The sequence below is a fragment of the Onychomys torridus genome, chromosome 16 (genome assembly GCF_903995425.1).
Source record: "Onychomys torridus chromosome 16, mOncTor1.1, whole genome shotgun sequence".
Classification (NCBI taxonomy): Eukaryota; Metazoa; Chordata; class Mammalia; order Rodentia; family Cricetidae; genus Onychomys; species Onychomys torridus.
The window spans coordinates 54,380,263-54,405,344 of record NC_050458.1 but is presented as its reverse complement, the minus strand read 5'-3'; the positions used below and the strand labels follow the sequence as shown (position 1 = coordinate 54,405,344).

At 46.9% G+C, this 25,082-nt stretch overlaps 2 protein-coding genes across 6 annotated transcripts; one reads left to right on the top strand and one right to left on the bottom strand.

The window, feature by feature from the left end:
* Positions 1-570: 570 nt before the first annotated feature.
* Positions 571-10,455, top strand: Rabl2b (RAB, member of RAS oncogene family like 2B). Of its 4 annotated transcripts, XM_036208749.1 has the most exons (10): positions 714-759; positions 1,056-1,254; positions 2,337-2,490; positions 4,699-4,728; positions 6,002-6,081; positions 6,707-6,786; positions 8,578-8,689; positions 8,968-9,065; positions 9,309-9,392; positions 9,560-10,455. In XM_036208749.1, the coding sequence occupies exons 2-10, from the start codon at positions 1,248-1,250 to the stop codon at positions 9,638-9,640; spliced, it is 726 nt and encodes a 241-aa protein (XP_036064642.1). In that variant the 5' UTR covers positions 714-759; positions 1,056-1,247; the 3' UTR covers positions 9,641-10,455. The 4 variants fall into 4 exon arrangements, with proteins under 4 accessions (XP_036064641.1, XP_036064640.1, XP_036064642.1 ...); XM_036208748.1 differs by lacking the exon at positions 1,056-1,254 and having other exon boundaries at positions 571-759; positions 8,971-9,065; XM_036208747.1 differs by lacking the exon at positions 1,056-1,254 and having other exon boundaries at positions 574-759.
* Positions 10,456-18,580: 8,125 nt separating this feature from the next.
* Acr (acrosin) lies at positions 18,581-24,571 on the bottom strand. Of its 2 annotated transcripts, none has more exons than XM_036208002.1 (5): positions 24,495-24,571; positions 23,400-23,606; positions 22,907-23,190; positions 19,727-19,872; positions 18,581-19,172 (listed from the first exon to the last, which is right to left on the bottom strand). In XM_036208002.1, exons 1-5 carry the CDS (start codon positions 24,569-24,571, stop codon positions 18,597-18,599), a joined length of 1,290 nt encoding a protein of 429 aa, XP_036063895.1. In that variant the 3' UTR covers positions 18,581-18,596. The 2 variants fall into 2 exon arrangements, with proteins under 2 accessions (XP_036063895.1, XP_036063896.1); XM_036208003.1 differs by having other exon boundaries at positions 19,007-19,164.
* Positions 24,572-25,082: the final 511 nt, after the last annotated feature.

The window sequence follows — 25,082 nt, the reverse complement described above, 5'->3', positions numbered from 1 at the left end:
TTTATGTAATAAGATATTAAGTCTTGGCTGAACATTTGATATTACATTTTTCATAGTTGATTTCACAGTTTAGATATTATGATCAATGCTAAGAATGTTGCTATAGCACAAAATGGCAGAAGTATGTTTGTCCTAATCCCAAGCCAAAATTTAGTCGTTTTTTTTTTTAAATGAAACTCAAGTCAGCTCAAAACCTCCCTCTTCTCACCACATGCACCAACCCAGGATCATGTTCTCTCCTACCTCTGGCTATGCTCTCCCTTTTATCAACAATAAATACTTAGGAGCAGTCATGTCCTTCCTTTCTGTTTCTTTTCTTTTTTTTTTTTTATTCAATTGCACGTTCAGAGACTTTAAACCAAATTTTCCCACAACCTACACATTCATATGGCCGCATAAGCAGAATACAGTGACAGACCACAGATGACGAAAGTCGCGAAACTTGCTTAGATATATTCTCTCAAGGGTATCACAACCTGCAGCAATCCGTTGCTGGTCAGATGCCTCTCTAACCTGCGGTTCCCACTCCCACCCCTGGCCAGTAGCTGAGTGCACCAACTCTATGATGCTCCTGGCCAGTGGACCAGATGTGCATCCTTGGAAGGCGCCAGGCAGCCAGGCACTGCGCTAGCCAGCCCGTGCCCCAATGGGGTCCTTCGGGCCATTGCCGGACAGCCCGGCTCGGGGGCCTGGCGCGGTCGCGTAGCAGCGGCAGAGACGCGGCCAAGCCGCTACCGGAGTGCGGTCGCCTGTTAGCGGGTAAGCAGGCTGCCGCCTTTGTGGTCCAGGGCTGTGGTGGCGAGCGCATTGGCGGTGTCCCGGGTCCCCCGAAACCGAAGCGAGGACAAAGTGCCCGGAGAACCCGCCTGAGCGGTGGGGCGGAGGGAAGGCGGGGACCGGGCCGAGGCCCGACCGCAGTTCGCGAGTCCTTTCCGGGAGATGGTGGTGAGGCCTGGTGGGCGCCTAAAAACGTGAGGACAGCGACAGTCACTGAGGGGTTCCTTCGCGAATCGATAGATGGGGTTTGGCTTTCGAAGGGATCACTCCCTTTGCAGGGTGGAGGTAGAAAGGGCAGAGTCCTGACGATGCTCCTGCGTGGGCTGAGGCCATGGCTGTGCGGAAGGAAATACGGTCAGTCGTGTCAACGCGGGACCCTGGAGTTGTTTTTTATGCCAGGCTAGTGCCCACACCTGCGCCATAGCCCTCACGGCAGCCAGTTGAGCCTGCTTCGGTGTCTGCTCGAGTTAATGATCAGTGAGTGCAAATTCCGGCTGCTGTGCCCCCAGCTAGCGAAGAATCTGAATTGTTGTGCATTCCTAGCAGTTTTGCTGGCCGAGTCTTATTTGGGTGTGAAGCGAGCGGACCAGGCTAGAGATGATGTTGCACACCGGTGTTGACAATGAGTGGTGGTGCTTGCTGTCTGGTACTTATGGAAATGTGAGGAGTATGAGTTTGCACAGAACTAAAGTACTGTTTATGTTTAACATGAAACATTCCCATATGCCCTAGTCTCCTATTTACAAACCGAATGAGCAGTTAAATATCAGAGTTCAGGCGGTGAAGGACAAAATCTTGGTGTGGGTGTGGTTTGTATCGTCTACATTTAAGAAACGGTTGAAACTACTAGAGCAGCATTTCTCAACCTGGGGGTCACGACCCCTACGGAGGGCAAATGACCTGTTCGTTCATAGGGTCTCCTAAGAACATCGGAAAACAGAGATGTTTGCATTACAATTCATAACAGTCACAATACTACAATTATGAAGTAGCCATGAGAATAATTTTTATGGTTGGGGGTCACCACAACATGAGGAACTGTATTAAAGGGTCGCAGCATTAGGAAGGTTGAGAACACCTGCAAAAAAAAAAAAAAAAAAAGTTTTGAGGAATACCAAGGTGAAGGGAGTGTGAGCCAGCTACTGATGGCAAGCAACAAGGTGGGAAGGGAAGGTAGGTCAAGAGTGTGGGCCAGGCATCATAGATTGTGTGGTTAGTGTCATCTCAGTTTTATCAGCTATCAGCCTGACCATGTGACTTAGGCACTATCTGTTGTTGTCTGTTGCTCTGCATTTTACAAGTACGAAAACTTGTATGTTGAACATGTATGTCTAGTATGGAAGGTAGGAGGAGAGGTGTGGCCCAAGCACACCTGCAACAGGAAATGACAGGAGAATCTCGAGACAAAGCTCCAGCCCTAAGACTCAGCAGATGGTGGCCAGGTTGTCAGGATGGGTGTCCTTGGGCATGCACCATGGGCTGTTCAGGAAAAAGAAGAAAGTGGATTTAGTTGAAGGGAGATCCCGTCTCTAATGGTGGCCCCTTGTTGACTTTTCCAGATAGTGACAAGACTCCAAGGCTGGCTCTTGTCTACAGCCAGGAGCTCATGGCAGGGGACAGAAGCAAGCATTGTGAGCTGGACCAAGAGAAATATGACGCCCATGACAACGTGAAGATCATCTGTCTGGGGGACAGCGCGGTGGGCAAGTCCAAGTATGTTGGGAGATTAGGGAAGAGAAAAGGATCCCAGAATGGATTGATTAGAAAAGTCCTCCAGAAATGAAGAGTGTGGTGGTGTCTATGAGCTGGTGAGGGGGAGCCTCAACTGGAGCCCGTGTGTGTGTGTGTGTGTGTGTGTATGTGTGTGTGTGTGTGTGTGTGTGTGTGTGTGTGTGTGTCCGAAGAACAGCCTCATGTCTTTAACCGTATTTACGAGGAAATGGGAGAGAGTGAAAGGGACAGAAATCAGGGAGTTTTCTGAGTCCTGATGGAAGTGGTAGAGTGGGTGGGTCGCCCTGGGAATGGCTGGGACAGTACAGAGTGCGGAGGCGGGGTGTTACTACATGTGTGAAGGTTGAGGGATGGCTAATGTGGGACAATGGGAATGGAGAGAGGACCGTGACCGGTAGAATAAAGACGGTAAAGATGCTTTCTTGGAGGGACTCCCTGAGTTGAAAGCACAGGTTGCAACGATGATTGGCTGAGATGGTGTTAAAGTCTTCCTCCTTCAGTGCCTGCCTGTGCAGGTGTAGAACTCTCCACCTGGAGAGCTGAAGAGAGGTTCTGCAGTCCTTCTGGCTTGTCTCCATCGGGCATCCTACCTCTCGCCCATTCGGGGTGAGGAGGTGAAGGAGCATGCCCATTTCTGCCTTCAAGGAATGAGGATAGAGTTGTTCCTCCGTAAAGTTCTGATTTAGTCTTCCACCCCACCAGCTCCCAGATCACCTCACAGTGTACTTCAGACTCAGCCGTGAGGAGTTCCTAGAGGTCTTGCTAGCTTTAGGCCAGCTTCATGGATTCACATTTGTTTCTCCACCTTGCATTAAAGTTCTGCTGTCATATTTTACAATTACTTTAACCTCTACAACATCCCATACAATTAAGGTAAGGATTTGGAAGATTACCCAGTAAATATTAGCCCTTGGTCCAAACTTGAATTTAGAACTGCCACAGGAAACTGAAGCGGCAGGCAAGGGGAGACCAGATTGTTGACTTAATAACTGACAGACCTTTGGAGAAATGTGAACTGGAGAGAAGCCCCAGGAGCGCCGCCTCAGTCAGCTTTAGCCTGACTTAATGCAGTTTAAAAACAAACTAAGTTGTTAACAGACCGTCAGAAGACTAACACAGTTCTGGCCTCTAGGACATTTTGAAGACAAGTAGTCCCAGCCCCTTTCAGACCTCAAGCAGAATATTAGAGAGAGACCACAGTAGATTCTGTCTAGAGGAAGGCTGGTAAGGGAGAAAACCCTCATTTCAGTTTCAGTGCGACTCAAGAATTCTCCGCCAGTTTTCAGTATTGCTAGGCCCCAAGGCCCTTCTCCTGGGTGGTGCTAGACTACATCATGTTGACATTTGAAATTAACAATCATAGGAGTGTTAAAATCTGTTTGTTTTTTATTTAAAACATTTATACACCGTTATATAAATCATATGTATATGATTTTAATATCTTTCTAAGAGGTGGGAGGTTTGTTGTTTTGTTCTTTGTGTAGATTTACTGTATGGTCTGACTGGGAGTCAGTGGCTGTGATAGCAAGAAAAGGCTTCAAGGCTGTCCTGTGGCTCCAAAATGTATACTAAGTTAAGCTTGTTAGCTGTGCTCACCGTCAAGTGTTCGGATAACTGGGCACCAGTGCCCTGCCTGGACATTGGAAGCTAGCAGTAGACTAAAGATTCACACACTGCTGTGCCGCATCCTCTGTTCTGATTGATAGAGGCATTAAAGGACACCCACTAGTGTTTCTGTTGGGGTTCTGTGCAGGGCAGAGAGGGATGAAAGAGTACAAGCTGGGTGGAACTTCTTACCTATTACAGAGTCACCTTCCTGCTCAGGTGGCATCTGAGCAAAGCCTTAAGGAATGACAGTCTTGAAAATAACTACTGATTGAAGAATCGTCTTCTTGGCCTCAGTTTCCCTTGCATAGACAGGGATAATTCTATGTATAGCAGTATATGAGATGGAAATAATAGATCAGAGAGCCTCATGCAAATTGACCCATAGAGTAACACCAGTGGTTTGGTTGTGTGGACTTGGTAATGATGATTCCCATGGTGCAGGCTTGACTAGAAACTGGCTGAAAGTTCGCAAGACCTAGAAAGTCTCAGGTGGCTTCAAAGTTGTCAGCCCAGGGGTGATAAAGTAGGGACAAGAAGAAAGAGATGCTACATGACCTGTGACCTCACACATTTCCCTTACAGACTCATGGAGAGGTTTCTCATGGATGGATTGTATCCTTAAAGCCTTGAAATGTCCTTTGTTCCTGTGGCTTTTCCCACTCTCGTGTATCATAACCTCCAGTCCACCCCATTAGAGCAGCAGCCAGGAAAGACCAGTGGGTTTGCTGCACACCAGTTCCTCACTGATTGACCCAAACTGCATCATATAATCCAGGCTGTTGCGTCCAGAGCTTACTTAAATTGGGGTTTCTACCAGGAAGGCAGGAAGAATAGCAGATAGTATTTAGTCTGTATCAAAAGCCTGGATGCAAATCTTACCTCCTTCTTAGTAGTTCTGACCGTGGGTAAATCATTTCACCTCTTTCCTCAGAGTCTAAAAAGTCTTTGGTAGGAATAAGCTTTAAAAATGGGGGGGTGTCAGCTTTTCCCTCATCCTGTGCACTGTCCCATTGTACAGATTTGGAGTAGGGAGCTATAACTGAGAGCTTCTTAAAGTTCCCCAAGTGAACCCCTGAGGGCCTCGTGCAAGAACTGCAGGACCTGTAACTCTCTCCCCTGACCTTAGCTCCTAGAGCTCCCGTAGACTTCGACTCAGTCACTCAGTCTATACCAAGCCCCACTTGTCTTGCTTCAGCTTTGCTCATTAAACTGTCCAACATAATTCAGCTTCGAGGGATGCTGTTCCCTAGGCATTCTGTTAGTGTTTCACACACAAGTGAACTTCAGTTGGTAAATATTTTGCCTGTGGGTGGTTTTTTCTGTGGGACAACCATGATGCTCTGGTCTATAAGAACTCTGTCCATGAAAGACTCAAAGTGTCCACAGTTATATCTTCTAGCATCATGACACCACTTAAGACAACTTTTCTGTAAAATCCTGCTCCATGTTACCTCACAGTTAGGTATCCAGGACATTCTCCAGGCCCTGTCTTAGACCTTGTGCCACTGAAGTTGGATCTGTCTGTAGGAGTCATTCAACTTGAAATCTAACTTCTTTATAGGGAGGATAGAGTCAGGGGGATGCCACAAATTGGAGGCCACCCTGAGCTATATTGGAAAAACTGTCTCAACAAAAAGAGCACCAGGCATGGTGGCACACCCCCTTTAGTCCCAGCACTCGGGAGGCAGAAGCAGGTGGGTCTCTGTGAGTTCAAGGCCAGCCTGGTCTACATAGTGAGTTCCAGGCTAGCCAGGACTACAGTGAGACCTGTCTCAAAAGATTAAGAAAAGCTAAGTAAGGAGGGGGCCCATCCTCTCACACAAACGCCCCCTTCCCCATTCCTTTACCTCTTTTTATTCACCTTTGCTCCTTAACCTGCATCCAGTCAGCCACAGCAACTGTCCACATATGCTCTGACTCTGTATAAACACACGGCCACAGTAGACGGCAAGACCATCCTTGTGGGTGAGCAGCACGGGCCCCCAGGCCACGCTGAGTGGGGGGGAGGGTGGTAGGAAAGGAGGCTCATGGGAGAGTGAAGAAGAAAAATGGGAAGTCAGAGAGCATTTATGGAGGCACACAGGACATAGAGTCTCAGAACACCCAGGCCAGGACTCGTGTACAGGCCAGGATGTAGAAAAGCAGACACTGGAAGACAGATCCACCAGAGGGAAAAGGAGCACAGATGCCTTTGGCAGGGAGTAGACCTGTCCATTGCAGGGATTACCATGCAGCCAGTGTCAAGAAATAGATCTGTGGCCTGACTACTTCTCAAATGTAGGACATGACCTTCCCATGGGGTCACTAGGCCACATACCCTGACTGTCCACCATCTGTGGAAATTTAAGTCTTGGGGCCCCATATCTTCAGTGTGGGGACAAAGGGCACCTACATTCTCCCTACTGGGACTCATGTCTACACTATCCTTCCTTCTGGGTCTGGGTCTTCCTACACATAGCACTGCATACACACCTCTCACAATACATGCATGTTTCTGCATAGAGACCTGCATGGAAATGCATGTGGGGGGTCTCTCTGCCCTCCAACTCCCCAACCCCATTTGGCAAACAGAATTGTGTTCATATTGCAGACTTCTGGGATACAGCAGGCCAGGAGCGGTTCCAGAGCATGCATGCCTCCTACTACCACAAAGCTCACGCCTGCATCATGGTATGAAACCAGCTGGGTGGTTTTTTTTAAAAAAAAAAAAAAAAATGGTACTAGGCAGTTTGGGCCCAAAGGGTAAAGAGACAAGGGGCTCATCAGTCCTGAGCCCCACTACCAAATATAGATATATAGGAGAGTGTTCAAAGCCACCCAGATGCTTCTAAAAGAGAATGTGCCCAGAGGAGCTGTCCTCAGATGGGGCAGATAAAAGAAAGACAAAGAAGCTGGGCTCCTATAGCCATTGTAGCATCCAAGGACAACATGGCTGAGACAAGGCCGTAGCTAGTTACTGATGGAGCACACCCACAGCGAAACTTCAAGACTACCCTCAGCCTTTACCCACTGCTTCTAAAAGACCTTTCCCTCTCAGACCAGCCCTCACCTCCCTCCCAGGCTCTCACTGTACTATCTAGGATAGTTACCATGGGTTCACCCAATAATGGATGGCTTCAGGTAATAGCACAAAAGTCACCAAAAGTCAGTGTGCACATAGCTCAAGTGAGATTGAAAATCTGTCTCCTGGGAGTTCCTGCCTCCCAGCTCCCGGGCTCATTTTCTAGGCCACCGCTCTTACATGCTTTGAAGAAATGTGTTTTTCTTTTAATCCACAGATAAAACATTCTCATGAATACCATGCTAAGCATCTGTGGCATGAGTCAAAAGACTATTTAAGGTTTGATTCAGTTTGGTACTAGGGAATAAACCCAGGACTTTGTGCATATTTAATAGGTGTTCTAAGGCACTGAACCCCAGTCCCATAGTCTAGTTGTCTGAATTGTGAACCCTAGGGATTGTCACCAAATGAGAACACTTTGTCAGCAAGAGCTGGTGTGGAATGGCAGCTAGAACTCAAGGTTGAGTGCCCAAAGACAACCAGGTAGGAGCCATATGGGTTGGTGACAGCTGTAAGTCACTCTGGCTCTAATCACAAGGGAAGGAAGCAGGTGCTGCATCTCTGATAACACATGGGCTGGATAAGTTGACACCACAGCTGTAAGTCTGCCTACAAAACATTAAGTATGCCCTGGCATTTTATAGCACTTGACACCACCTAACCCGCCTACAATACACATACCACTGCTCTCATTGTGACTGGGTGCCATCTCATCCATAAGGAGTAGCACAGGGGGATACAGAGAGGCTGGTCCATTCTCCACACCATCCCCACCTGCTCTTCCTTCTGCAGTTCATACCCATTCAATGAAAATGGTGCTTGTGGTCGGTCTCTTCTTAGATGCCAGCGTCTCCATCAGCCTCCTGATGGTTTAGAGTTGCTCTTTCATGTCTACATGCACAGGACTCTTGACTACTTGTGTACATAGACTGATAGTGGTGTGCACATAAAGGCCACCAGAGGAGCTTGCCAGCTAGTGCATGAGGACAGTGAGGGGTCACAGAAGGGACTCATCACCTCTTCTTCCACAATCCCTTAAGCACAAAAGCCCTTGAGAACCTATAAATTCTTAATTCTAATAACCAAGGGTACTAGATAAAAGAATGTGAAATAAGGCAAATGGAGCAATGTAACCCCAGAAATCACACACACACACACACACACACAGTTGAGGGAGGTGGGGGCATCAGCCATTTTAGCTTCAGTCCTGCTCTGGCATTTGGTATTTGAGCTTACCTCTTTTCTGTCTGGGACTGACTTCACCTGGTGTGTGTGCCCATTGGTTTCTCTATGGCCCTCTTCTGGTGCTGGTCTGAGTTTACATACACCTATTTGGGTGTGTGTTGTCTGGAACTGATAAAGTACTTTGACACATCTAAACTGTCTTCTACCCTCTGTAGGTATTTGATGTCCAGAGGAAAATCACCTATAAGAACCTGGGTACCTGGTATGCAGAACTTCGGGAGTTCAGGCCGGAGATCCCATGCATCCTGGTGGCCAATAAAATTGATGGTGGGGCCACCCCTGCACCTGGGTGACAGTAATTGCTGGGGACCCAGCCTCACCCATTTCCTTCTTTCCAAGGATGGGTAGCCTTCAGTCATATTTTATTCCCAAGATACTCCCTTCCCAGTGGGGATGCCAGCAGCCAAACCTGCCCTCCCAAGACACAGATCTCTGTTAACTGACCACCCCTTCCCTACTTCCTAGCACAGAGCCTCCACTGACCCTCCTCCCAAACTCTCCCTTTTCCCTGGGTGGACGGGCCAATGCCCTGCTTCTTTCTGCAGCAGACATACAGATGACTCAAAAGAACTTCAGTTTTGCCAAGAAGTTTTCCCTGCCCCTGTACTTCGTCTCAGCTGCCGATGGTACCAATGTTGTGAAGGTAATGGCAAACGAGAGGCGGTCTGCCAAAGTGACTTATGGGTCCTGGTGTTCCAGGGAGAAGGGAAAGGGAAGGAGGAAGACAAGGACAGTGGGTGGCTGGGAGCAGCAGAGAGGACCACATTTGGTGAGCCCGAGTCCACTGACTGGAATCAGGGTGATGAGAAGGCACAGTGAAGATTATAAAGGTGGGTCGAAGACCCTGTCCAATGCTCTACTTCTGCCATTTCTGCCTCACCTTCAGCTCTTCAATGATGCAATTCGATTAGCTGTGGCTTACAAGGAAAGTTCCCAAGACTTCATGGATGAGGTTTTACAGGAGCTTGAGGTAAGTCAGGCCCAGATTCAGGTATAATAGAAAAAGTAGATGATTTCTTCAGTGATGTAAACCCATAATCCAGCAGATGAGTTTTGCCTGCCTTTGCCATAATCAATGCCTTAGAACTGTAATTGGACAAGTGTGGGATCAGGGCTAACATATGACCTTGTTCACAGAACTTCAAGCTGGAGCAGAAAGAAGAGGATACGCCAGACCAAGAGCCCAGTGGCATGGTCAAGAGCCCGTCTCCTTCTTAACCAAGAGGACACCCGCATGTGGCTGAGTGGGGGTATCAGGGAGCTATTTGGAATGCCCAACATCTCTGGAGAACCTTTCCAGGCTACCCCTGCTCAACTTCCTGCAAACCCACTGTTCTGTGGTCCATGATGAGGTCAACACAAACACACTAGACAGGCATGATATCCCACCAACTTCCTGCAGCAGGATGAGGGATCCATGTCTTTCGAATCTCCCCACCCCACCAGCAGCCTGGCAGTGTAGAATCAGTGAACATGTTCATGTTTTCTCACTAGACATGTAATGTTTGTTGACTTTCATCCCAAACTGACCTCAGGGATTCTCCTTGCTGCTGACAGGCTTACTGACCCCTAACTACGCTGTGTCCTGCAGAATCTGTGACCTCTGTCCCTTTGTCCTCTGAGTCTCCCAACCAACTTTTTCAACAATATTTTGGACAGACGACTGTTGATTTTTTTAGTGCTGTTTCAGGAGCTCTTCTAGGTCAGGTTAAGAGCACAGGAACAGGACTCTGTTGCAGTCACATGAAAACACACCAAGTCTAGCCATATCTAGTCATATCCACACATTACTATTGCCCACTACATGAACAACAGCTTCTTTTGAAGCCTCCATCTCAGGGTAGAAAGTGTTCCTCCACCTGTCTAGCATCTTCTGTGGGTGGCAGGAAATGGCATGGGAAGAGCTGCCCTGCTTCCTGCAGCTTGCTAGCCTGCATTTATGATTGTCTTCAGCATCATTTCCATTGTCTTCATTATTTTGTGTTTGTATTGTTTCCTTTTGTACAATAAAGATTAAATTTCATAAACATTAAGTGTCTCAGTTACTTTTCTATTGCTGTGACAAAATGCCGTGATCAAGACCACATACAGAAGAGAGTCTTTGATGAGGGTGAGTTTCTGAGGGTGAGTCCAAGGCCATCATGCTGGGAGCATGGCAGCAGGCAGGAAGGCGGGGAGCTGGAGCAGTAGCTGGGAGTTTACATTTGACCCACAAGCACAAGGCAGAAAGAACCAATGGAAATGCTGAGTGGTCTTTTGAAGCCTCAGAGGCCCATCCCCAGTGACACACCTCCTCCGAGGCCACACCTCCTCCGAGGCCACACCTCCTCCGAGGCCACACCTCCTCCGAGGCCACACCTGCTAATCCTTCCTAACAGGTCCACCAGCTGGGGACCAGGCACTCACACATGAACTAGTGGGGGTCACCCTCATTCAAACCACCACGCTAAGTATCTTCGTGTACTTCGTAGTCTGAAACAGACAGACAGACATCAACCACAGTGGTGAAGGAAGACTGCCTTGATCTGCTGCCATGCTGTAGCCCAAGTCTTGACTGACTACAGGAGACCATTTCAATGGAATTTATTGTTTGTGGGTTCTTTAATTAAATATTGATTTGAGATCTCAGCAACAAGTGTGTTTCCCCTTTAAGTAAAATGATACAGTTCAACTTCGACTTCTGATCAGGGATTTTCAGAAATGCATTACTCAGATGAGATAAGATTTCTAGAACAAAAATTAAAACTTGTTGCTAAGCATGGTGGCACATGCCTTTAATCCCAGCACTCAGGAGGCAGAAGCAGGTGGATCTCTGAGTTCAAGACCAACTTGGTCTACATAATGGATTCCAGGTTATCCAGAGCTATAGAGTGAAACTCTTCATATATATAGTTATAGTTATATAGTTATAGTTATAGTTATATAGTTATAGTTATATAGTTATAGTTATTGTAAATGATTAATAAGCGGGTGGGTGGGTAGGTGTGTGTGTATGTTGCACATATGTGAGTGTTACAATTTTGGGCATTGAACACAGGACCTCATGAGCTAGCTAAGTGCTCTACCACTGAACTACATTCTAATCCAGTAACTATTTCTTTTTATGTAAATAGCTTTGTTGAGATAGACTTCATGTACTAAAAAATTACCAATATTGATTTCACGTAGCTGTTTTGTATCAGGTTTCCTGGAAGCAGAGCCTAAGATGGCAGTTTTTAGATGGCTTACTGGGGCTGTTTTCTCAGATGAGTGAGGGGAGAATCAAGTTAAGTTGATCTCGGCTGGAGGCCAACGTAACTACCATCCCCAATCCCAACTCTGAAGGACAAACTGTCCCAGATTTGGTCCTGCCTGAAGACCAGAGGACTGTCAGCAAATGCATGAGGCATAGGAGACAACTTGTATCCTCCAGGGCAAAGTGGCCCCTGCTTTAGCTCAGACACTTCTCTGGGGAAAGGGGAAAGTGCCTTTATCCACTAGCACTAGTGTTGGGGGGCGGGGCTCATAAGGTACCAACTACTGCACAATAGCTGTCATTAGACTACGTCTTGATAAGTTTTCGGGGGTCCATTGTCATGCTTTATGATTTAGCTGGTTTTTGAAGGGACTAAATTAAATAGACTAAATAGGGACATAATGTCTGAGATGAACTTCATATGACTAACCATTCAGTGCATTTCACAGTCACAATGTGGTATAACTGCCAATTCTGTGTGGTTCCATCACTCCAAAGTGAAATCCTTGCCAATGATAAACCTGTGTTCTGTCTCTGTGGATTTATTAATTCTGAATATTTCATATCAGTAAAAACATACACTATGTGACTTTGTGTGTCTAACTTCTTCCACTTTCAGGATTCATCCAGAGCAGAGTATAGTGTGCCTTTAATCCCAGCACTTGGGAGGCAGAGGACTCACTACATAGTGAGTCCCAGGACTATAGAGAGAGACCCTGTCTCAGATAGATAGATAGATAGATAGATAGATAGATAGATAGATAGATAGATAGATAGATACAGAGAAAGATTCATCTATGCATCACGTACTTTGTTTCTTTTATGGCTAAATCATGTTCCAAAATGTATATACTGGACAATTTAATTGTTCATTCATTGATAAATATTTGCAACTTTTATCTATTGAGAATACCATGGAGCCAGGTGTGGAGGCACACACCTTTAATCCTAGCACTCAAGAGTCAGACACAAGCAGATCACTGTGAATGATCAAGGCCAGGCTGGTTCATATAGTGAGTTCCAGAATAGCCATGGCTATACAGTGAGCCCTTGTCTCAAAACTTAAACCAAAAAAAAAAAAAAAAATTGGAAATTTTATCACAAGTAGATCAGTATAATCTGAGGGTTATAGTCAACTATTATCATCAAATATATATCACCCTGAAGTCCCATTCTCCACAGACCTTCTATAATTTATTCATACCTTCCATAACTTGGCTTTAAACTTTCATGGTTTTGTACTCTCTGTGCTTTGAATGAGAATGGCCCCCACAGGCTCATGTATTTGAAAGCTTGGTAGTTGGTAGAACTATTTGGAAAGGGTTAGGTGTGGCCTCATTAGAGGAGATGGGTCACCAGGGGTGGGTTTTGATATGTCAAAAGCCCAGTTACCCCTCTCTCTGTCTGCCTCCTGCTTGACAAAAAGGATATAAGCTCTTGGTCACTGCCCGGCCATGCCTGCCTGCCTGCTGCCATGTTCCCTGCTATGATGGTCATGAACTCACTGTCTCAGTTACTGTGGCTGTGATGAAACCATGACCAAAGAAACTTGGGGAGGAAAGGGTTTATTTGGCTTATGCTTCCACATCACTGTTCATCGATGAAGGACAGGAAGTCAAGAAGGGCAGGAACCTGGAGGCAGGAGCTGATGCCGAAACCATGGAAGGATGCTGCTTACTGGCTTGCTCCTTATGACTTGCTCAGCCTGCTTTCTTATAGAACCTAGATCCACCAGCCCAGACATGGCCCCACCCACAATGGGCTGGGCTCTCCCCCATCAAGGACTAAGAAAATGCCCACCTGCTGGATCTTATGGAGGCATTTCCTCAATTGAGGTTCCCTCCTCTCAGATAACTCTAGCTTGGGTCAAGTTGACATAAAACTAGCCAGCACACTCACTCTCTGAAACTCTAAACCCCCAATTCCTGGTCATGGTGTCTCTTCATAGCAATAAAACAATAAGTCTTCATCATTTATTTTTTTATTCCTAGGCCAAAAATCTTGTTTTATTACATAAAATCAATCCTTATCTAAAGTACCTCTTTTTTTTAACACTTTTTACAAAAAAAAAAAAAATGAACTCATACTTATATCCTTCTCAATAATTCCCTCATACACATTTACTATTTATTTCCCTAAATAAGAATCAAATCCAAATAACATACATGGCATATTGTAGCAAATTTAAGATTACCTGCCGGGCGGTGGTGGTGCACGCCTTTAATCCCAGCACTTGGGAGGCAGAGCCAGGTGGATCTCTGTGAGTTCGAGGCCAGCCTGGGCTACCAAGTGAGTTCCAGGAAAAGGTGCAAAGCTACATAGAGAAACCCTGTCTCGAAAAAACCAAAAAAAAAAAAAAAAAAAAAGATTACCTATATACATACTTTTAATCACCAAGCATTTTTCCTGTTGCAAGTCTCAAGCAAACTTTTTTCTTTTCTTTTTCTCCCTGTGGTTAGAAAAAGAAAAAGCACATTTTAACAAGAGCCTTGGGCACATTATCAAAATGATCTGGGTGTGAGGGCATACTCCTTGAAAACAAAGCAGAAAAGAAAGCACACTCAGAGCCCCAACTCACCACATTAGCCCTGGAACTGCAGTTTGAGGCGACAAAAGGTATTTATCAGAGTCTTTTAATCCTCTGCAAAAGTCATGCGCGATATTACTTCATGTTTTCTTTTCCGTTCCTTCTTCCTACATTTCCCTGTATTAGTAGCATTGATCTGCCTCTAGAATCTTCTGTCCTTTCAAACCTCAATCTTGTGTAACTTTTTACTGTATTTGACCAGCTGTTCATTACTAAGTGTAGCTTTACCATCCCATGTCCCAGTCACTCTTTGGTATTTAATCCCAAATACTCCTTCATTTGATCCTTTAGCCTTTCTAAAAACACTGTAGGCCATTCTTTTCCTTACTGCATATTAAAGGTTTTATCTGTAGTCTAGGAGTACTGGTTTTCCAATCCCTCTTATGGCCAAGTTTCAAAGATCCCTCATGTGGCCTCGATGAACCTCATTGTTACTATTTCAGGTGTGTTGTTGATTGGTTTTTTTTTGTTTTTTTTTTTAAACTCTCTTTTCATCACATCCTACCCAGCCACAGCACTTCTTTTTAATTTTTGTGGGGTTTATTTGAGGGGGGAATGTTAGGTTTATGAGTATTTTGCCAGCATGTATGTCTGTGTACCATGTGGGCTTGGTACCTTCAGATTCAGAAAAGGATGTCAGAGCCCCTGGAACTGAAATTCACAGGTGGTTTTGAGACACCATGTGGGTGCTGAGGACCAAAACCAGGTCCTCTGCAAGACCAAAAGTGCTTTTAGCTGCTGAGCCATTTCTCCAGCCCCAAAAAGATTGTGACCTCCACTTGAACAGGAATCTTGTCTTTGTGTTTTGCCTACATGGATGTATGTGCAGACAGCCCTTCTTACCATCCCCTCTGTTGACCAGAGAAGGCAATACTCAATACTGACAGTAGGGGCTGGAGAGATGGCTCAGCAGTTAAGAGCACTGATTATTCTTCCAGAGGACCCAGGTTCAATTCCTAGCACCCACATGGCAGCTTACAACTGTCTGTAACTCCAGTGCAGGCAAAACACCAATGCACATGAAATAAAATAAATAAATTTAAAAAAAAATACTGACATTAACTCAGGTCATGTACAAAGTTGGGGCCCAAGGTATTGATCCAATTGACCAGACATCGCATATGGGTGTTATATCAAAAGCCTTAGTTCCCTTTATGAATTTAAGACCTCTGAACTGGGAAGGGGGATGTTGACAATACTTTTTTTTTCCCACCCAGGAGAATATTGCTGAAGGAGAACATCAGTTGAAGAGATTCCTTTGTTGAGAAGGAAAGACTTGGGTACCCTGTCATTGTTTGAGGCTCATTCTTAATTTAGAGATGGAGGGATGAAGAGCACCTCGTACCGGAGCTGGCTGTTCAGAACTGGAGCTCCCAGCACAGATGAAAAGAGAGGTGAACAAAGGGACCCCACTTACAAGGAGGGCTCTCTATTCTGTTTACTTTATTGCTGTTGTTTCAGAGAAAAGAGGGCCCCAGGTTCCTTTCTCCAGCAAAGATCATAAGCATCTCCTCCACACTCTTCCTCTTTTATCATTAACATATCCTATAAGTTCACCTACTACCTAGTGTGCTAGATGATTTTTGTCAACTTGACACAAACCTACCTCTATCTGAGAAGAGGAAATCTTAAGAAAATGCCTGCATAAGATTGCTCTATAGTCAAGCCTTTATGATAGTGTCTTGATGACCGATGTGGAAGGACCTATGATCTCTGTGAGTGATGCCATCCCTGGACTGGTGTTCCCGGGTAGTGTAGAAAGCAGACCAAGGAAGCCATGAGGAGCAACACTCCTTCCAGACCTCTGCTTCAGTTCCCACTTCCAGATTCCTGCCCTGCTTGAGTTCCTGCTCTGCCCTGGCTCATGATGAAGTCTAAACCTGAGAACTGTAGGCTGAAATCAACCCTTTCCTCCCCAAATTGCTTTCGGTCACGGGGTTTTTATCACAGCCATTGAAACCCTAAGACACCCAGTCTTAACTTGTTATCTCTTTTCCCCTTTGTTCTAATCCTGGAGCACATGCTTTAGATGACATTTTATTATTATTGGTCTCAGATCTTGTATCCTTCTGCTTACCCAGAAAGGGAGCCTGGTTCCCATCCTTATCTTGTACTGGGATGCCTTGATCAGAGGCTCAACCACCTCTCTTTTCCCATAGTGAAGACCTTGAAAAACATCAGAGGTCATGTTTAACTTTGGAGTTTTTGTGGACACCCTCATATCACCTGAACCCTATGCAAACTGCTTTTTTCCTCACAGGAAACTGGAGCTGCAGATCGGGAGTCCACACTTGCATCCCACTGGGTTAAACATTTCAGTCACTCACACAACCTCCAGGGTGTCCCAGCCACCAAAGCAGTATTAACACGTCCAAATTTTGTTGTTCTATGTCTCTTGGTTCAGAAGCTGTCTTCTCAGAACCTCAAAATTCACCCTGATGGACTAAATGGGGAACACCAGACAATCATTTCTCCCTTTCCCAAGTCCTCCCTGGAGTTACCCAAACGCACCTGCACTGGAGGTTTCCTGTGTTCCCCCTGGACCTTTGGTTTTTCACTTTGAAAAGCCTGTGACTGACATCTTAGCCACATTCTCATACTCTTAAAAAAAAAAATGCCCAACCACATGACAGTACTCTATAGTCCAATTTTCTTACCTTGGTTTGGGAATGGAAATTACCAGGTTGCCGCCATGCTCGTTTGAGGCCCTTATCTCGACAATGAAGATTTATTTTCCAATATGGGTTTCCATTAGTTCAGGAGCTCGGGAATGTATCCATATCCAGAGCCACTGCAACAAGGCAGCAGGATGCACCTCCCCGGATGGGAATCAGTTCCCACGACCTTTGGTCACAGAGAAAGAGCCTCTCACATTGGGTGCCAGGCTTTTAGAAATAGGTCTGGGGGTCCCAAGAAGGTGATCATACAATCCAAAGTGTGTCAATGAGGCAAAAAGTTTTACTTCTGCATACGGGTGCACAGCCGTGTCAGATCAAGCAGGCAAGCACACCCAGCAGAGGTCCTTCTGGGCTCTCATTCCTAACACAAAGGGGTCAGAGTATGGCCTCACACACCTACTAATTCCAAAAAACACAGCTGAAAAGCAAAATACAACCTTGAGCACATGGTGATTTCAAGGGGTGTTGCCTCTCTCTGCCCTGCCATCTTTAATAACACAAGGAGTTCATCCAAACACCAGACTTGATTCTTAACCAGAGGAAACCGCAGAACAGAGCCCATCAAGACGTCCTTCCCAGGACTTTGGAAACAAATGTGATCTGGCTGAAGACCAACCCCAGCCTCAGGCAGTACAGGGCAAGTCTGACACCTCGACTGAGCATCCAGCAGCCACTCTGAGGAAACTTCAGCCCTTGTCCATGCCTTGCTGGGCTCTCTCATCCTTGAGAATGCTTCTGGCCCTTTCCTGTTAGTTCTGCATATCTTTGTGTTATTAAAAAGGTTCAAACTGGTTTCTGTTCCTTACCATGGATATTCTTAAATATCTAATGATGGTAAGAAAGTCATTTCAAACTCAGGTGCATCCATAAGATACCCCTTCCCCCACTCTTATTTCTGGAAAGCTTTAGCAAATAAGTTTTTATGTGCTTGAATCCAGGAACTAATAGATTCAGCTACAGCCCAGTAAGAACTTGGCACAGGTGACATTCGAACAGCCACAGGTAAGACTATTTGGTGGCAGACACTTGTTTGGGCAGCCTGGTCATCCCTTGCACTTGGAGGAGCCTGGCCTTTCACACAGAAGCATCTCCGGGGGCTAGTCTCATTGTAGCGTTAAGAGAACATGGCCTCGAGGGGCGGTGGTGGTGCACACCTTTAATCCCAGCACTCGGGAGCCAGGCGGATCTCTGTGAGTTCGAGGCCAGCCTGGTCTACAGAGCAAGATCCAGGAAAGGCGCAAAGCTACACAGAGAAACCCTGTCTCAAAAAAACGAGAGAGAGAGAGAGAGAGAGAGAGAGAGAGAGAGAGAGAGAACATAGCATCCTAGTGGGAGCCTGTCCCTTCTTTCCTGGTCAGTTCAGCTGGTAGAGGTTTTTCATCCCACCCTCCCTTTTCATAAACAGAGGCAAAGAACACCTGCCAGTATCAATAAGTATGGAATAAGGACCACGCTTTGGCCTATGGCCCTAATTTGCCTTATTCAAGTGTTCAAATTCAAAGTTTATAAAAAAAAAACAGTATGAATGTATGAACAATTCCATTTTATTGGAGGGTGAAGGAGGGAGGGGATAAATTTGATGGAGGGGGGTTTGGGTTGAGTTGGGGAAGGCAAGAAGTCCAGAAGGCTTACGTATTTATATACAAATATATGCTTTATTTCATTTCTTTTTTCTCAGGAATGGAGGCGCCCACGGGGTTTGTTGGAAAAGGGATCAAAAGTGGTGTATTGGTGGTAGTTCATTGATCCACTGTAACGTGAGGAGTCATGCATAGGGTAAGTCCTAAACTTCAGGACATCTATGAGTTGCTGTACACGCTGGGCAAAAGAAAGTGTTGTGTAGTATTTCGTGCCATGAGTACCATAAGTGAAGGATACAGGATGGGCTGGGGTCGGGGGTGGAGATAGGGGTTTGAGTGATTCGTGGCCTTGGCCTAAAGATGGTCGATGTGGCAGAGGCCGAGGCGGCCGTGGCCGAGGCGGCATATGCTCGTAATACCAAGGAGGGTGAAAAGAAGAATGGAAAGTGACCGGTGGGTGAGTAGTAGGCTGGTGAGGAGTGGCTGGCTGAATCAAGTGCAGGGCGGTAGGGCCGATCTTGGAAGCAATCCAATCCAGGTAGTCCCAGGTGGCTGTGTAGACTCCAGGACGCTTAGCACGGGCACAGCCTACCCCCCAGCTTGTGATCCCCACGACCACAAAGGGGCTGTTGACGTTGTCTCTGCACATGAGAGGCCCACCACTGTCCCCCTGTCCAGAAGGACAGAGGGGTCACTTTCAGCCTGAGCCACTCTCCCTTCCCAGAAGGGTCATGGGGCTGTGGGAGAACAATGTCTGTAGCCACATAATTTCCTGCTGCCTTAGATGCAACTGGTAAAGTCAGAACTACCAATATCCATTGGAATGCGAAGGGCAAGGCCTGAGATGCCTTTCGATAAGATGAGCTCACATGTACATGCATGCGGCTTTCTGCATTCATGAACACTGTGGCTTTGGGTACTTTGCGTTCTGGGGAAGAGGAAAACATTTTCCAGGACCGGGTTTGGGCAATGTATCCTGAGTGCTGATGTTGGGATCGGATGCTAAAGTGTGATAACTGGTTCTCTTTGGGGACAGATGGTAGATATCATCCCCATCTTAGTTGTGATGGTCAATGTTAAGAAGAAGGCATCAGGGGAGGAGTCACTGAAGTGGGCCCTTGGGTAAGGGGAGGAGAGGATGGAGATCAGGGACCTACAGTGAGATTTTCTCGGGGCGGGGTGGGGGGCGGGGAGGGCTGGGTCCCGGCACCGGAAGAAAGTTACCTGACAGGTGTCAATCTTGCCTTCAGGATACCCTGCACACACATTAGTTGTTGTGACACGCCCATTGTACCACTGGGTTGAGTTACACAGGTCGAGGTCAATGAGGTCCACACGTGCCTCCATCAGGATAGGCGATGGCCTGGGGGCTGCAGCCAGGCCACACAGTGGTCAGTGCTCACCGGGGAGAAGGAGGAAGCCCCGCCTCCTCCCACCCGGAACTCCCATCCGGCCTACAGAAGGCTGTGGTTAAACAAAGATCCCTCAGGCTCACCTCACACTCGAGGGGAGGAAATGCACAGTGAAAGGGCAAATGGGGGCAGAAATAAAAGGATTTTGCCTGGAAGAAGAAAGGAAGGATAGACGATGTCTATATCAATGATAGATGAGGGGCTGTGGAGGTTAGTTGTAGCTCTAACAAGCACGCCTAGTACATGCCAAGCACTAAGTCTTACTGTCCCCACTGTGGATGAGGGACTGGAGCACCACCCACCTACGTCAAGAGTTTGGCCAGGATTGCCCCTCTCCACGCCATGACTGAGTGAGACACACCTTTCTTTCTCCACTGTGTGTCTAGAAGTCACCCCTCCCTGTTTTTAATCCTCCATTAGGACTCCTCCACCCAGCTTCAGACGGGATCCTCCCTTGTGTCTCAGATCTGCTTTGAGGAGATTTTTAGAAGAGGAGAGCTGAGTCAGGGCCTCATTCACTACCACAGACTCTATCATGGGGTTTAGGAAAGACGCAGTTACACTTCCGCTCAGGCAACCAACACGCAACTGACTTCAGACACAGCCTCAGAACCAGCACAGCTGTGCCTCGTCATCACATGCAGCCAGCAGCACCTCTGATAGCCCCCTCCCATGGCAGTGTGGGTTTGGGTGTTATGTGCAGCACAGATATGGTACACCCTGATGCAAGGCACACACAAAACCACCATGCAAGTGCGGTGGTAAGACACGAAATGCATGGAGTTCGTACATGAAAGGCTAAGCATTTGACAGGCAGGCTATAGGGATCTGCTTAATACGTGTTTACTGAGCTTTGGATATTTAAAGGGTTTTTTTGGTGGGGAGCAGGAGATGTTTTATTTTCTGTTTCCAATAGGACTTCCACTTTTCCTCACATCCTCACAACAGAGAGAGGTTTGTACAAGCATTGTTTCCTGAGGTGGGAACGGCACTAACTCGCTAGTCATTAAGAAAACTTTAGGTCTATAGCTGAGGTCATAGTCATGAAAGTCATGGACCTCACCGTGAAAAGCAAAGTGTTCTGAAACAGAATGTTCTCAATACCAGACAATTTAAACAAAAGGGTTATCAGAACTCAGAAACCCAGGGAAAGGAACAATATCTAGGTACCTCTCCCAGCCCCAAATCAGAGGCAGAACCAAGCCATGGGAGTTTGGGGCCTGGGGACTTTTAAAGACTAAGGCCTTTATGGCAGGTTTGTGTTTGCAAGACAAAATGAGAGATACCCTCACTAATTTAAGAGGATTCTAAGAACCAGAGACCAGCTACCCAAGGACCACAAGAACACAAACTGTGCATACAATCAGAGGGAAGACAAGACAGAGCTGAATAATGTGTGACCTCATGCTTAGGACACCACAGGCACCAGCAGATGGGATGAGGCACCCATCCCCAGCTCAAATAGCTACTGTCACATGCCAGCAAAGGCCAGTAAAAACTAAAGTAGCTAGGGTGAGACCCCCTTCCCTAAAGAACAGGACAGGTAGTAAACCTCTAAAGCAGTGGTTCTCACCCTTCTTAATGCTGCGACCCTTTAATACAGTTCCTCCTGTTGTGGTGACCTCAAATATACAAATTATTTCATTGCTACTTCATAACTGTAATTTTGCTACTGTTACAAACATAACAGCAATGTAAATATTTTCAGAATGTAATATTTTCAGAGATGGAGGTTTATTGGTGGGGGTCGCAATCCATGGGTTGAGAATCGCTGCTTTAAAGAATTAGATCACCTCTAGGGAAAGAATAAGAGAGAGCGGAGCAGAGATTCCAAATTAAAAAAAAAAAAGGCTGAGTTGTACACCCCAAATGACTAAATTGCCTCGAATTAGACAGCCAGACTTTCCAACATCAAAGAAGAAACTGATAGCTTGGCTAATTTCCGTCACATTTCCACACCCCTAATGTGACAATAAAAAGCTGTACAACCACTTATGAGAAGATGAAAGGGCTGCCCATGAGCAGGGAACAAGTTCTATTGGGTGTTATCCCACTGACAGTACCCTGCTGCCTCCTGATGTGCCGTAAAGATATGACATGTTACTTCTGGTACCAACAGTGGCCCTTGACTTTAAGGATGTGGAGAGGTTGTCTGGGAGTCAGGATATTACTCTGGAGTCATTAATGACTCTAGAACATTTCCTGTCAGCTTGTCTACTACAGAACACATGTCTCTACTCACTCTGTGCCATGTGGGCCAGGTAACATTGGTGCATGAAAAGGTCTGAGCCAGGGAAAAGGCAAACACTTTCAATAAGGACAGAGGGCTAGAAAGGCACTTATCTTAAATGGAAAAAAAAAAATTTCTGGACAATCCCAAGGGCCTTGAACTAACGACCCAAAGAAAATTATACCCACCACCTACATCCTTCCCAGTCTACATAAAGAACAGCAAGTAACTTGGAAGGATATGGTGAGTCTTGGTGCTATGACTATCCAGGGAAGAAAATATGCCCAGGTACCTGCTGCTGGTGGTGAATTAAGACATCCCTGGGAGCACAGAAGTTAGAGATGCTCAACTCCGGAGACCAGCCCTTCCATGCAATAGTGAGGAAAACACCAAGCCATATCCAGAGGCCTTTTGCAAATGCTGCTTCAGTTTAAGTTTCCAATGCCCAAAGTCTAGCAGTTGGGCCTCCAGCTGATAGACTCGCACAGCTTTGTTACATTCTAAAGTATGTCAAGGTTCTACTTTACCTCTCCTTCAGCCTTTCCATAGGTAGGCTACTGCCAGCCATGCCCTCAGACAATCCAGACTCAGCTTCTCTCACACTGAATTCTCTGGTTATGAAAGGGCCTATGGCAGGGTCTATTCATGATTCCATGAGAACTGAAACAGCTCAGCCACGCATCAATACATGACCCCTGCCATGAAAAGACCGCAAGGAGAATGGGCACCAGTGCCCACCAACGAGCTCCCCCCTATACTCACCATTGTCTTTTATGTATCCCCACCCAGTCACGTAGCAGGTCTGGGGAATTTTGGGAGGACCAGCCTTAAAATGAGGTAGGCAGCCAGGCCCGACGTAGCCCCCACAGGAAACTGGAGGAGTGATCTTCAAGAGAGCAATGTCGTTCCCCTCTGTCACAATGTTGTATTTTTCATGGATGACAATTTTCTGCACGTATCTCTCCTGCAGAGGCTCTTTCACTGGCTTGTTTCTTCCATATTCAATTTCCTGTGCTCCAAAAACCAGTCTCCAGTCATAGACTTTTCTGTGGGCACAAAGGTAAGCCAGTCGTTCTCATTTACAGGCTGGCTAGTCAGAAGCCCGTGGGGAGAACGCCCCTCGGAGCCCCGTCAGAATCTGGTTACCGTGCGGCCCCAGAGCTCCACAGAGATCGGGGCATAGCCAGGCCCTGGGGAATGTCCCTTTCCATTAAGAGTACTCTGCAGACCTCCCTGTTTTGTGTCCCACACGTACTTTTTGTTATCGAAGCAGTGAGCTGCTGTCAGCACCCAGTGGGAGTTCAGGAGGGTGCCTCCACAGGCGTGGTACCTGCGGCTGTTATGGGGCATGAAGATCTGTAGGCTGACCATCCAGGGCCAGGCCCCGCGCTGCACATTCTGCCCGCCAACAATCCGGATACCTGCTTGTGGGTTCTGCCTGAATCGTAACCCACAGGGGCCACTGAGGAGAGACCAGGACACTGCTCAAACCAAGAAGAGGCATCCAGTCTTTGTACCTCACCTGGCGGGGGAGGAGGCACGGACATAGGGTTGGGAAAGATGGGGAGGAACTTCTGAGAAAGAGGGCAATCAAGGGAGGGTATGCAGGAGGCCACAGTCTCCAGGAAATATCTATACAGGCCCTAAAGGTATTGAGGGATTCCAGGACACAGTGGTAGTCCACAGTGCTATGGAGGCAGAGGGGCGTAATTGCTTTCCAGGAACAATCTTGGATGGGAGACTCCAGCAAGTCTCACATGACTAAGGAGGTCTCGGGGCTATAGCACCAGGTCTGGAGAAAGTAGCTGCAAGGTGACACAGTGGCTCAAGCATTGGGGTCAGTCTAGACGCAGTGGGACTCCTGAGCGGGAAGCTCTGGGAGCTACATCACCGGGGAAAGCCTACCGATAGTTTTTGAGCTATGTGCACTGTGGTCCACTAGGAGTAAGGGTCCTCAGATAGACAGCAGTGCAGCGGCATATAACATAATGCCTTTGCAGTCATGCACAGGTGATTGACCTCCATAGAACAGCGGCCCCTAAAGGTTAGGACCCAATGCTTGAGAGGCAATGAAGCCAGTTACTGGAGAAGCAGTGGGAAAAGAGAGGGAGGGGGGGGGTATCTCTTTCTCTGGGAAACCATGGGCACCTGGAAACCGAATGATTCTGGGATTGTGGTTCTGGAAGCAGGAAGGGTCTGAATTGGGGTTGCGGGTCACAGGAACTGAGACTATCCAGAACCTGCTATGGCTCCGCTTACTAATGATTCTAGCACTGGACAAAGGGAGTCTAGGTGGGACCTACTATTCCTAAGATGCCCTAACCCCCACCAAGGTTCCCCCAACACTTACTCACACGTGTAGTTATTTCTGGCAACCGCGGACATTGCCAAGACCAGCACAATGACAGTTGGCAGCATCTCTACCATACTCCTGCCCTGACCTGGCCTGCAAGCTGTGACCTCACAAAGCTCCACAGCCTTCTGGCCAATCAGCAAGATGATCTCCCACCCCCACCTCAGCAGTTAGACCAGGCAGGCCTCCTTGATTAACTGATTCGTGCTGAAATGACATCCCAACTTCCTGCGTAAACGCTCCTGAGCTTGGGGTGGTGAGGGACTCTTGCATAACCCACTGGCTCTGTCCCTAAGACCTTCATTCTCCTGAAGTCTGACTTTATGAATGTTCAGAATGTGCTCTTTGGGGGCTGAAACCACCACACTACAGAGTCATGGATTGAAGAGCAGCTTGGCCCTCCGGTAATGAGGTAGTACAGTGTGTTCACAGCTACAAAGAAGTCAGGTTCCACTGACTGATAGATCCTTGGTACGGGGTGGGGATGGGAGAAGTATATGTCATCAGAACACTTTCAAATAGCCATTTTGAATTTTCTTGACTTTTGACTTCAAAGCCCACCTTCCTGTCCATTGCTGAGCATCA